General features: G+C 40.7%; 1 protein-coding gene across 7 annotated transcripts in view; it reads right to left on the minus strand.

The window, feature by feature from the left end:
• Positions 1–12,849, minus strand: part of MAP3K7CL (MAP3K7 C-terminal like) — a 79,939-nt gene that overhangs the window by 29,032 nt on the left and 38,058 nt on the right. The window contains exons 3-5 of one of the 7 annotated variants that reach the window (XM_074360829.1): positions 9,374–9,505; positions 5,979–6,032; positions 4,406–4,514 (exon numbers count right to left, since the gene is read on the minus strand). In XM_074360829.1, the coding sequence (XP_074216930.1) occupies positions 4,406–4,514; positions 5,979–6,032; positions 9,374–9,460 (250 nt within the window). In that variant the 5' untranslated portion in view covers positions 9,461–9,505. Of the gene's footprint in view, positions 1–1,416; positions 1,495–4,405; positions 4,515–5,978; positions 6,033–6,446; positions 7,317–9,373; positions 9,506–12,849 lie in introns of those variants that run through there. The other 6 variants (XM_010956612.3, XM_010956611.3, XM_010956613.3 and 3 more) reach the window with 6 other exon arrangements.

The raw sequence follows: 12,849 nt of genomic DNA on the forward strand, positions 1-12,849 counted from the left end.
CCTTTTCTTTTATACCTGGTATCCAGAAATGGTACCTTTCCTACACATCTTTTCTATGCCTTACCTGCTCTCAAGCCCAGGATGAGTGTCACATCTTCCAAGAAACTGTTCCCCTCCCCTCTGGGTGACACCAATTATGCCCCCAAATGTCTTTGACTTATAAAACCCATTGGAGAGATCATGATCAAGATGCGCTTCCCTTCTGCTCATCCCACCAGCCTGTGGCCAAGTGTAGAGATGTAGACACTAAGTAAACCTCAGCTAACGGATAAGAGCAGAAGCAGGGACACTCACCATGCACCAACTGGACAACTAGTCCCTAAACAAGTGCCGTTTAGTTATAGCAGAACTACAGTTACACCTGCCCCATCTTGACAGGAAGTAGAAGTGTCAGATGTTGGTGAAACACAGAGCTGCTCAGGGGGTTTTACTTTCCTTAATACTCCAGAATCAGAGGGTGTGGAGAAAAGGGCACCTCCTACACTGTTGGTGAGAATGTAGTTTAGTTCAGCCATTATGGAAAACAGTATGGAGAGTCCTTAAAAAACTGAAAATAGACTTACTGTATGATCAAGCAATCCCACTCCTGGGCATATACCCATAGCAAACTCTAATTCAAAAAGATACGTGCACCCCAATGTTCACAGCAGCACTCTTTACAATAGCTGAGACATGGAAACAACCTAAAGGTCCTTCGACAGTTAACAGGATAAAGAAGTTGTGGTATAATTTACACAGTGGAATAGTACTCTGCCATGAAAAAGAATAAAATAATGCCATTTGCAGCAACATGGATGCGCCTGGAGAGTGTCATACTAAGTGAAGTAATCCAGAGAGAGAAATAAAAATATTGTATGATATCATTTATATGTGGAATCTTTTCTTTAAAAAGGGCACAAATTTACAAAACAGAAACAGACTCACAGACACAGAAAACAAATTTAAGGTTACCAGGGAGAAAAGCGGGCAGGAAGGGATAAATTGGGAGTTCAGGATTTGTAAACTAACTACACTACTATACAAAAAATAGATAAACAAGGTCCTACTGTATAGCACAGGAAACTATACTCAATATCTTGTAATGGCCTATAATGAAAAAGAATATGAAAAGGAATACATATATGTGTGTGTATATATATATATATACATATATACATATACATATATATAAATGAATCACTATGCTATGCACCAGAAATTAACACAACATTGTAAATCAACTATACTTCAATAAAAAAAATAGTAATCCAGAATCAATCACCATAAACACAGCAGCTAGCTGAGTCCCCACTTTCTGTCAAGTGCTATGCTAATGCTTCACCCATACAGTGTTATTTAATTCTTACAACAACTTTGTGAATTATTACTATACAAATCTTATAGGAAACTGAAGTTAAGCAATGTTGAGTGACTTACCCAAGAGCAAAAAAACAGTGATGGAAATGAGTCTGGAAACCGCTGTTCACTGACTCCAAAGCCCTATGCCCTTAACCTCGACACCAAATCATCTCAGAAAAATATGCATCCCCCCCCAAAAAAAAAAATGGTCCTAACCTAATTGGAGGAATAAGCACTGCTTAGACTCATGAGAAATGAAAAGTCAACATTCACAAGCAAAGAATTCTCCTTTCTCACGGACTCTGCTTACTCTTCAACAATAAAGTCAATAATATGGAATTACTCCCAAAGAGTCTATCTTAGCTTTCTCATTTATTATGAAAGTCTAAGATGTTTTCCTTTGTTCTCCCCCTAAATGTGTGGTCTGTAGGCATAGGCACTGGAATTCAAAAGGCGTGCACAATGTGTGTGATGGCAAGTGTTGCTTGCTGTGGCACTCCACACACTCCTTATTCAAGAATTCAGAGGGAGTGTCCCCAAATATCTGCGAAGCATCTTTCTGCGCACTCGTAACCTCAGGTGCATGGGAAAGACAGACTGCTGGGCTTTGCTGTGAGCCTGCTACAGTGGAGGAGGGGCATGGAACGTATGTTTTGGATAGGTGCTCTCAGGTTATCATTTTAAGAAAGATTGAGAAAAACAGAACCCCAGCTCCTGCCTTGGGTTCTCCAGTTGGGCGCTCTTTCTAGAACTATGGAGACACACTGATCATTAAAAAGAATTTAAATTTGGAAGTTTCTTCATAAGGCTTCCTGAGCACCTTTTTTGTATAGCTAGAGGTCAGGAATTACTTGAAATACATGTCATTCCTTATTTGAAGCTACTACCGTCTCAAAAGACCTGAATTTCAGAAGCGGGCATTCTTGGGACATTTGAAAGAGACTGGAACAAATCAATCTAAATTGACTGATGAAAAGCATGCAGGAGTTCCCAGTTAGGGGCCAAAAGGGATCAAGGGATGGTGATAACTTAGTTACAAGTGGTACATCTTGTACCTCAAGGAAGAGTCTATTCATGCAACCCAAAGAGTAAGATACACCTCTCCAAGGCTCTTTTCTGCACGAAATTAAATTCTGTTAAAGTGAAGATGAGGAAACAATACATTTATTTATCTCACCCAAAATTATGATATAAATAATATTGTTTGGACTAAATAAGATTTATATACTAAATTTTCTTTGTAATGCTGTTGATTGTAACAGGACTTGTTCTGCTCACGTGGGACACAAACACAAGGAAGAAAATTATACGTCATCTCTCTCCCTGGATTTTGGGTTTACATGTGTCTGTCTTGAGTGCCAGCCACTCAAGCACTGATCATTCCTCAACATCTTGCATTTATGAAATGCATGAGAACAAATGGAGCTTTTCTTTTTGGTTTGTTTTTCATTTTGTTTTTAATTATAGACTTTATTTCTTAGAGCAGTTTTAGGTTTACAGATACATAGAGCAGAAAGTACAGAGAGTTCTTACATACTCTCTTTCCCTTCACACACAGTTTTCTTTTTCTTCTTAGAGATGCAGCAGAGGGTAATGGAGAGTTCAGACAGTCAAGTCTAGGGACGTGGGTTTAAATCATAACCCTGTTACTCACAACAGTGTGCTCTCTGGATCTTGACCTCTGTCTCTGCAAATTGGGAATACTAATGCCTAAATTGCATGGTTATCTTAAAGATTAGAAATAATATAAATGAAGATCTAATGCAAAGACAAACACAATTAACGGTAGTTATGTCTGTGTTGGGATGATTGCTTTGCCTATTGGGAGGATTTCCCTTCACCACTGTCTTTCAAGGCAAACCTGAGTGGAAATCTAGTACAACAGTAGCCGTGGGAAGAGTGTTGGAAGAACAGATGATGAGAAGTCAAGGCTTCCCCTCTTCCCACTCCAGGACAAGTCCTCCACTGGGGGCTGCACAGTCCAGGAACCCCACGGCAGAGGGGCCACCACCATAGTCAGCTGGTATAGTAAAGACTGAATGGGCTGGCTAATGTCAGACTTCACAGAGCCCGGATCCTTCCTTTGCCTTATTTAGGGGAGGAACCTGTCCCTTTTCAACTATTAATTTTTAGAGCTCCCCTTCCTACCAGAGCATAAAAGGAAGGAAGAAAGGGAGAGGGGCAGGAGGGAGGGAGGAAGGAAGGAAGGAAAAAAGAAGGAAGGAAGGAAAGAAAGAAAAAAGAAGGAAGGAAGTAATGGAGGGAAGGAGAAAGGGAGAAAGAAAGAAAGAATCAACCCTCAGAAGACCCAAGGCTTCGATGGTAACATTGTTCGAGTGTGCAATTATGTGTGACTTTTAACAGATGACATTAGACTGAGAGCTAAAGCTGACACCAGTGGAAGAGATCCGAGCCTTCCCTTCCTCACCACTGTGGCCTCACATCACCTGAGGTCCCCATCAAAGGTGGGCCACTGAGCTTGTGTGTTAAGAGGCCACTGAAGGAAGCCACGACAAAGGGCCCTAAGTACGGCAGCTCACCTCAGGCCTTACTATTTCCAGGGGGCCCGCCTCACCTGTCCCGTTCATCACTCCGGCTGCAGTCTGCTGACTCAGGCAGAACTGTGCAGCACCAGTGAGAAACCAGCATTTGGAACTTAGGCTTCAGGAAATGCTGCCGGACCCAGGACAGGGATATTTTTATATTACCTAAGCTTCTGCCAGCTCTTAAACGTTTCCTCGCGCAGCTTTTTTAATGATGCCGTAGTTTGCTCTTGTTAGAAATTGTGACAGCTCGGTGAATTTTATAATAAAAGAAAATAAACACGGAGAAGGTAAAAAAGAAGAAGAAACGTGCTCAAACAACCAAAGGTTTGGAGACGGAAGCATCACTAGAGGCGCTTCTGAAAGCCACAACCCAACAATGCACGATGAAAAATCACGTTCCGCATCATGGGGTCATGACAGGCATGCATTTTTAAATGCCCTTTGTGGAGCTAGAAAAGAGGACGACAAGGAGGCAGCAGGCAAGGGGCGGGGGTAGCCCCAGCCCTCAGAGTGGAGCATACCTGATGCATGATCGAGGCTGAAGGCGATGCGCACTGGCTGATCAGCAGGTACACTGGCGGTGCTGATCATGTGGGCACCTGAGCCTTGGCCTTCCTCTGGGTCTTCCAGCTGTAAGGACAGGAGAGACAGCCATTGTCACCTTACCCAACATCATCCCTCGAATACTCAGAGGCTTTTGGAAATTAGAGGGGAAAGTTAGGACACACTGCTTTCTTATTTTAAAGACATTCCTGGCTCCTAGCTTTCCTTCCCTACACCTGCTGCACTTAAAACTCTTCTTCTGGCTTGAAAAACATTTGCTTTGGAAATACATCTAGAATGAAATATAAAAGATGGAGCAAAATCTCCACCCACCTCGCTTTTTAAATATCTTTTCACACTGACCAGTTTAACCCTGGCCCTTTGAGTTCTTATACAATGTTTTATTTTTAATTGAGGGGGGTAAAGAAGTCTTAATAAAGCATCAGACAGCTTTTCACACTCAAAAGCCTAAAATGGACCTGAGTTATTGATCTGGGAGTGGTAACAAATGAGTATCATGGAATTATTTCAAAAATATCAAAAAACATTTTTAAACATACCACAGTTATGTTGCAAATAGTATGTGCTTTATGTATCTGATTACCTGTAAATCTTTCAAACATTTCTAAGGTTGTACATCTTAACAGTGTATGATATAAGCAAAAGAAAAAGACAGATCCTAAAAGCATCTCACTGTTGTTCTACCCCACATGGTAAATCACCATTTAATTAATAAACTACGATAGAATTAATGGAAAGACATACTACAGAGAAGACGGGCTGGTTGAGGAAAAACACATGAATATTTCTTTGTTATAATAAGATAATTTAGCCCAAATATATTTTAGCCTAGATGTTTGATAATTTTTTCAATGGGACTAGGAAAAGATATTATTATAAATACGTGATATCTTTGTCATTTAAACACATATATTTAACTTTTCTATTTTTAGTCATGCTCCCCCTAAACCCTCTACTTTCCTTCTCATGGAGACAGTAAACCAAAAACTCTAAGACATTTCAAGGAAAATGTCTCTAAAAATGGTAAAATATAAATCGTCCCTTTAACCATCCTGAGCGAGATTCTGGGAACTGTTTTATCAGGACATTTTCTCACAGCAAGGTTTCTGATTCTTTCCCATAACTTCTCTATCTAAAAATAGTGTCTAGAACACTGAATTTTGTTTTTACATTTATAGCACCAAAGCAAAGGCATACACACACACACACACACAAACACACACACACACATATGCATATTTAGACATATGTATATCTAGAGTCACCCAGTATTTGAAAAGAGAATAAGTTTATATTAAACACCTAGTATAGCTTTGGAGAAAAACCAGCAACTGTTTATCACCCAGTTAGAATCAAATTTGGCCCATTCATTTAACACTACAAGTAGCAATGAACCATAAAGCACTTAAGTCATGTCATTCTAAGTTAGAAAAAAAAAAGTATTAACATGAAACATTCGACTCTAGAAAAGGGTAATATAAAATCACTGTTACTTGACTCAAAATTGGTTTTATCTTAGCTCTGACATACATTGCTGTGTAGTCTCGTCTGCTTAGAATCAACCATCTCGTTAGCCACCTGTTCCTAGGGAATAGAACAGACTGTCTCAAATTTAACAAAACAAACAATAAAAATCCCCTTAAAGTTGTAACCAAAAGAAAAAGTCTTATTGTTACACCCTGTACCATCACCAAACCATTTTATCATAACATCTGAGGATGAAAAGCTTCACTCCTCTTTTGGCTAAATCTCCCAGTGCTTTCCTGCACCAAGAAATAAACCACAAGAGGTGGAAACTGGCCTCTGGGATTTTGTAAATAGATCTCTGGTCGGGTTTCCAGCAACGGGAAGTGGAATTGACAAACACAGCTAATTAGAGCCCCTCCCCTCCACACAACAGGGAACATCTGTCTGCCTCCCAAAGGACAGCAGCGGCAAAGTTGGGTGGATTTTGAGTTCCACACGGTGTCAGCCACAAGAGCCCCTAAACCCACTTGCCTTTTCATCACACCGCCTGGGGAAACGGGCCACTGATTCCTCCTCTCGACTGTAGCAGAGCTTTGGTTAAGTTGCTGGTGCTCTGAGCGTTTAGTTGGGTTTTCACACCTGTTGCCTTACCTCACTTAGTGGAGTGTCTGCACTTGTGTAATCCAGGGCCAGCCACTGCCTTGGCCGGTCGCTGCCTTTGTGGAGTAGAGACCTAGTAAGAGAGCAGGCTGCACCTGCCGCATAGCAGCCGCTGACAGTCTGAGGAGCAGTGACAGCTGTGAGGTCAGCTCGCTGCTACCTGCTGTCCCCCAGACCCCGGCGTCCCACGGGGCCTCCCTGTTCCACTTCCCTCCACTACCCCTCTCTCCTTTCCTTGCCTCTCCCAACAGCCAGGATGTTGTCATGCTTCTAGAAAAAGCCAGAGCAAAAGAAAACCCTCCTCCTGTCAGAGGCATTGATAAACAGCAAGTTGTGGAGAGTCCAAATGTTTTAATTCATTAGTCCTGGCAAACCTAAAATACAAACAGACTTGCTTCACAAGACAGGAATGTCTTCAGCCTGACCCAATCGGTGTCTGTGTCTATTCCAGCAAACTGGCAAAGATAGCATGACTCCAGTCAGCAGAAATGTCGGCCGCTCCAATCAGCAACCCGAGACCCAGCCAAGTGGGACCGGCCTCGGGCCGACACTCAGATGATAGCAGCGATGATCCCGCTTAAGAACGTGAGGTCTGAGGTTGAGCTGCTGCTGGGCTTGATGACTCGATGCCGTCTACGAATGCAACCGACCGCGAGACGACTCAGCGGTGAATAGGAAGGGAGAGTCCGAACTGTTCAAACTTTTTCATAGCTATCAAACTGAAGCTCAGTATGACTTTAAACTAGCTGGATGGTGATGTTGAGGTTAAATAATTAAAGATAAACGAGTTTTAAGAGAATGCACAGACTGGGAGAAGAATCTTTGCAAAATACGTACCAGACAAAGGACTGGTATCCAATACCTAAAAAGAGCGTTTAAAACAACAATAGGAAAACAGCCCAATTGAAAAATTGGGTAAGATCTGAACAGACATCTCACAAAAGAAGACGTACCGATGGCAAATAATCATATGAAAAGATGCTGAACACCGTATGTCATTAGGGACATTCAAATTAAAACAACAGTGAGATACCAGTATTAGAATGGCCAAAATCCAAAACACTGACTACACCAAATCCTGGTAAGGATGAAAAATGGTGCGGCCACTTTGGAAGATGGTTTGGCAGTTTCCTACAAAACTAAACATATTCTTGACATATGATCCAGCAATCATACTCCTTGATAATTACTCAAAGGAACTGAAAACTTACGCCCATGGAAAAACTTACCCACAGATGTGTATAGCAACTTTATTCATAATTGCCAAGACTTGGAGGCAAACAAGATGAACTTCCATAGGTGAACAGATAAACAAACTGTGGCACCTCCAGACAATGAAATATTATTCAGTGACTAAATGAAATGAGCTGTCAAGCCACAAAAAGACATGGAGGGAACTCAGCATATTATTAAGTGAAAGAAGCCAATCTGAAAAGTCTACATACTGCATGATTCTAGCTATATGACATTCTGGAAAAGGAACAATTAGGGAGACAGTAAAAAAATAATCAATAGCTTTCAGGGGTTCAAGGAGGTGGAAAGACCGATGGAGAGGAAGAGAGGGATAAATAAATGGAGCATGGGATTTTTAGGGAAATGAAGCTATTCTGTATGCCACTAGAATGGTGATATATGGCATTATACATTAGTCAAAACCCATAAAATGTACAACACCAAGAGTTATAATACAAACTGTAGACTTTAGTTAATAATAATGTATCTGTGTTGACTCATCAATTGTAACAAATGTACCACAGTAATACAAAATGTTAATACTTGGGGAAATTAGGGGAGGAGAAGTGTGGGGGGAGGGGTATATGGGAATTCTGTGCTTTTCACTCAATTTTTTTCTGTAAACCTTAAACTGCTCCAAAAATGTTAAATAAATAAGTAAAAGGACTTGGCAGATCTCCCTGAGCTCATGAATAAAAGGCTAATTTGTTATGTTATCCACAGCAATAAGGGACACAGATTTGGACGATTAAAGCATTAATATATAAACCTAGTTGCACTTCTAACTGCAAATCTTTCCAGGAATTATTATTACTGTTTAGATGTTATTTTAGGGTTAATAATATCATCTTACATATTGCATTAAAATTTTTCCAAAGAGTCTTATCCACTATCTCATCTTCATCTTCCCAATAATCCTATGAAATAATTACAGTCAATATTGTCATCCCTATTTAACAGATGAGCAAACTGAGACTCAGACAATTTAAGAAATGGCCTCAATGATAAATGATCATTATGGAATAATGACCCAAATAAGATCCAAGTTTTCTAATTTTTAGTCCATGCTATTTCTGCTCTACCAGGATGCACTCTGTATGAAAGACCAAGCTGAGTTGTTTTATTGGCAATGAAACAACTAGTCTGGCTTTCAACTTTTGGCTTGAAGGAGACAAAGGTACAACCTTCTTCATGGTCTAGCATCCAGGTTCATCCAACACCAGCCATATTTATCATGACGCCTAAGTTCAACCCCAAGGAAATCAAAATTGTGGATCTCGTGTGTATGGATGGGAAAGTAGATGCAGATTCTGCACTGGCTCCCAAATCAGCCCCTAGGTGTGCCTTCAGAAAAGCTGGTAGTGACATTGCCAAGAGAATTAGTGACTGGAAGCATCTGGATTCCAGTGAAATTGACTCTGAATGGAAAGACCCCAAATGAAGGGGCTCCTTTCTGCTCTGCTCTGGTCATCCAAGCCCTTGGCAAACCACCCAGAAATAGAAAAAGGCAATTACACACTAAACACAATGGAAATATTGCTTCTTGTGATATTATCAAAAAGCACCTGACAGACGCAGCATAGATCTTTATCCAGAGAATTCCCCAGCATCTTCAAAGCAATCCTTGGGACTGCCCATAGTGTCAGCTGCATCCTATGACATCAGCAGTGGCGTGGTGATGCCCAGTTGGTGAAGAGCTACAAAGGAAAAGATTTGTAAAGGACAAGCTGACAACAAGAAAAGAGCAAAAAGAATACGTCTGAATATCTAATTGTGCTCTGTCCAAGCCTGATCATATAAATTCAAGGCTTTAAATAATAACATTCACCAGTTCTTCTGTTCCCATGGGAGCAATGATGCATTTCTTGGCTCTCTATCTAAACACTTCCAAGAGAGCAACAAATCTGAAACCCAAGTGAAATCCCTTCCCACAAGTGTAACCCAAAATAACTACATGGTATTTTAAGAATTCAATAGAATTATACTAATTCAGTCCAGAAAGAATAGCGTATGCACATCAAAATATTAACAGTTAACAGTTGGCAGTATGTCTCTGTAGAGAAGCAATGTGTGTAAGTTTTTGTTTTCCCCTTTCAGTAGTAAATGGATTTTTACTGTTACATGGAAAGTTATTTTCAATGGAATTTGAGGAGTTTTTCAACTAATGGACCCTTGATTTGATTCTAAATTATAGTCTACAAAATGCGCAGCAGCTCATGGTACAGATTGTTGTCACATTAATGTGATCTCAATTTCTTGATACAATCCAAGAAGCATTTTGAGAAGACTTAGTATGTGCCAGGCTGGCATTTCCCAAATTTGCCTCATTACTGGGTTCATGCCTTTTAAAAATACCCATTCCCAGGCTGTGCTGTGGTGGTAACTCAATGGTTCATACATTTAAACAAGAAATGCTAATGTTTGTGTGAAGCATTTAGAGAATGGTTTAAAAGACATTTTCATCAATACTTTAAAGTTAGCTCTCCACTGCTATGTGACGAATGCAACCTATGGTCTCCAAAAAGAAATTTTCCATAATAGTGAAATAATCAGTCTTCCCTTATAACCATTGGTCATTTTTTTTTTCCAATAAAGGATCAGATAATAAATGTTTTACACTAAATGAGCTGTTACAGTCACTGTCAGAACCACTCATCTCGGCCATTATAGCACAAAAGCAGCCTTGGACAAGATATATTTGAATGGATGGGCTCCAACTTTATTTACAAAAACAGAAAACAAATGGACATGCCTGTGTGCCAATAAAACTTTATTTACAAAACCAGACAGCAGCCTGGATTTGGCCCTCAGGCCATAGTTTACCAACTCCTGCCTCACCCTATCCCAATCTGAAGGTCCAGTGGACATCCAAGGCATAGCTCCCTGACAGTGGCAGAGGCAGGGGAAGGGTCTCCTCGGAGAAAGATAACTTTTCTTTTTCTGCCACTCAGTCACCTCTCTTCTGTTCATCCCTCCCAACTCCATCCCCACAAACAATTCTTACATGTCAGACGTTTCTTCTGTCAGTGACACAAACGCCCCGAAGTTATTTCTTAACCCTGCTGTTCTATAAAGCACTTATACGTCTGTTTGAAACAAACATAAGTGAATAGATCCTTAAGCAAATGAGTACAAGGACTTAGCAGGTTTCCTTGGTCCGATGGATGGAAGGCAAACTTTTTACGACATGCACCACAAGAAATCTGCACAGATTCAGGGGACTGGATTCTTCCCATTGGCTCAGGGGACTGCGAGTGGAATGCCGGGAAAGCAGCCGGAGGACCTGTCGCATCCCGTGAGCTGGTCTCAGGCCACTGTTCTTTGCGGTGGTCTCTTCCTCTGCCCCTGACCCCAGCCACGCCGCCGCTAAGATTTCCCACAGTCCCAAGGACTTTGCACTCCTTACTTGCAGCGATGTTGTCATTCGCTCCCAAACTTGCTTGTCAAGTGAGAGATCACCAAACAAGGACGGAAGCTCCAAAACAAAAACAGGGTAGTCCCTCCTCCAAGAACTTCTGATCAGACGCTGTCAGAGTCTTTCATTTTAAAGGTGATTGGGAGTCAAGTTGACTTTCAGGCTTAAGAGAACGGAATGATCAACTTTCTATCCTTTTTGCCATTAAAGCTTGAGAGAGACCCGAGCAAGATTAGAAGTATTCAACCACTGAGTGGGTTCTCTTTCTTGGGCTTTGCGTTTCTCTCATTGAAAAAGACAGAACAGTGTGAGTGTTTAAGAGCCAGGCTGCCTAGGTCCCCAACCTGGCTCTGCCTCTTGCTGGTGTGGGACCTCCATAAAGTTACTTAACTAATCTGTGCCTCAATTTCCCCAAATATGAGGAATAATTATGGTATCTATCTTACAGGCAGTTTTGATGATTAAAAGACAGTATAAGAACTTATAAGTAGAAATTATGACTTCAAGGGGGCAAAAATATAGGGAAAATCATACCCAAAGGTGTTAGAAGAGTTAAAAGATCTAGGTTAGAATTATGATGCTGCCTCCAAAAGCTGTGTGAGTTTAAACCAGATGCTTCACATCTCCAGGACCTCAGTTTTTCTGTCTAGAACAGAGGTTGGCAAACTTTTGCTGTAAAGGGCCAGGGGGTCGATATTTTAGGCTTTGCAAGCCATGCAGGCTCTGTGGCATTTACAGTGGCCCCACCATATCCATGAGTTCCGCATGTGTGGATTCAACCTCTGTGGTTCCCTGAACCCACAGATGCATAATCTGCAAACATGGAACCGTGGATACAGAACCCGTGGATGTAGCCAGGAAGCCTAGCCTACTGTCCTGGGTCATTGTCTATACAGGACTAGGGCATTCATGGATCTGGGTTTTGGAGGAGGTGTCCTGGGACCAATCCACTGTGGATACTGAGGGAAGACGCTACTCATCTCTGCCATTTCTATTGTGGAAAACAGAAATAGACAACATACCAGTGGATGAATGGACACCAATAAAACTTAGTTTACAAAAGTAGTAAAAAAAAAATTGGCACATCTGCATTCCAATAAAAGTGTATTTATGGACACTGAAATTAGAATTTCATACCATTTCCAAAAGCTACCAAATATTATTGTCAAATATATATTTGTCAAAGATTTAAAAATATAAAAATCATTCTTAGCCCATGGACCCACCAAAACAGGTAGTGGGCAAGAGTTGAACTAAGGTCCGTAGGCCCATAGTTTTCAGACCCTTAACCTATAGAATTAGCCAACAAGCAAGCAAAGGAAAACTTAAGGTTTCCTGAATTGAAATAATATAGTGTGTGTGTGTGTCTCTGTGTGTGTGTGTGTGTGTGGCTACTGTTTTGCCTTTTTAACCTTATACAGAATTTTAATGGTTTTATAGTATAAATTTATAATTTATAGTTGATTAGATTTGACACACATGTTCCTATTTCTAAAATTACTTAGACATCAGACTCTTGGAGATAAAGTGAAGTTTCCTTTAATATTCTTGACTATGGGAAATCGTATTTATTTTATATTTCAACATTTGCATCTTTCCCAAGAATACAACCTGGAAAGATTACTA

Source organism: Camelus bactrianus, chromosome 1 (assembly GCF_048773025.1).
Source record: "Camelus bactrianus isolate YW-2024 breed Bactrian camel chromosome 1, ASM4877302v1, whole genome shotgun sequence".
NCBI classification, from domain to species: domain Eukaryota; kingdom Metazoa; phylum Chordata; class Mammalia; order Artiodactyla; family Camelidae; genus Camelus; species Camelus bactrianus.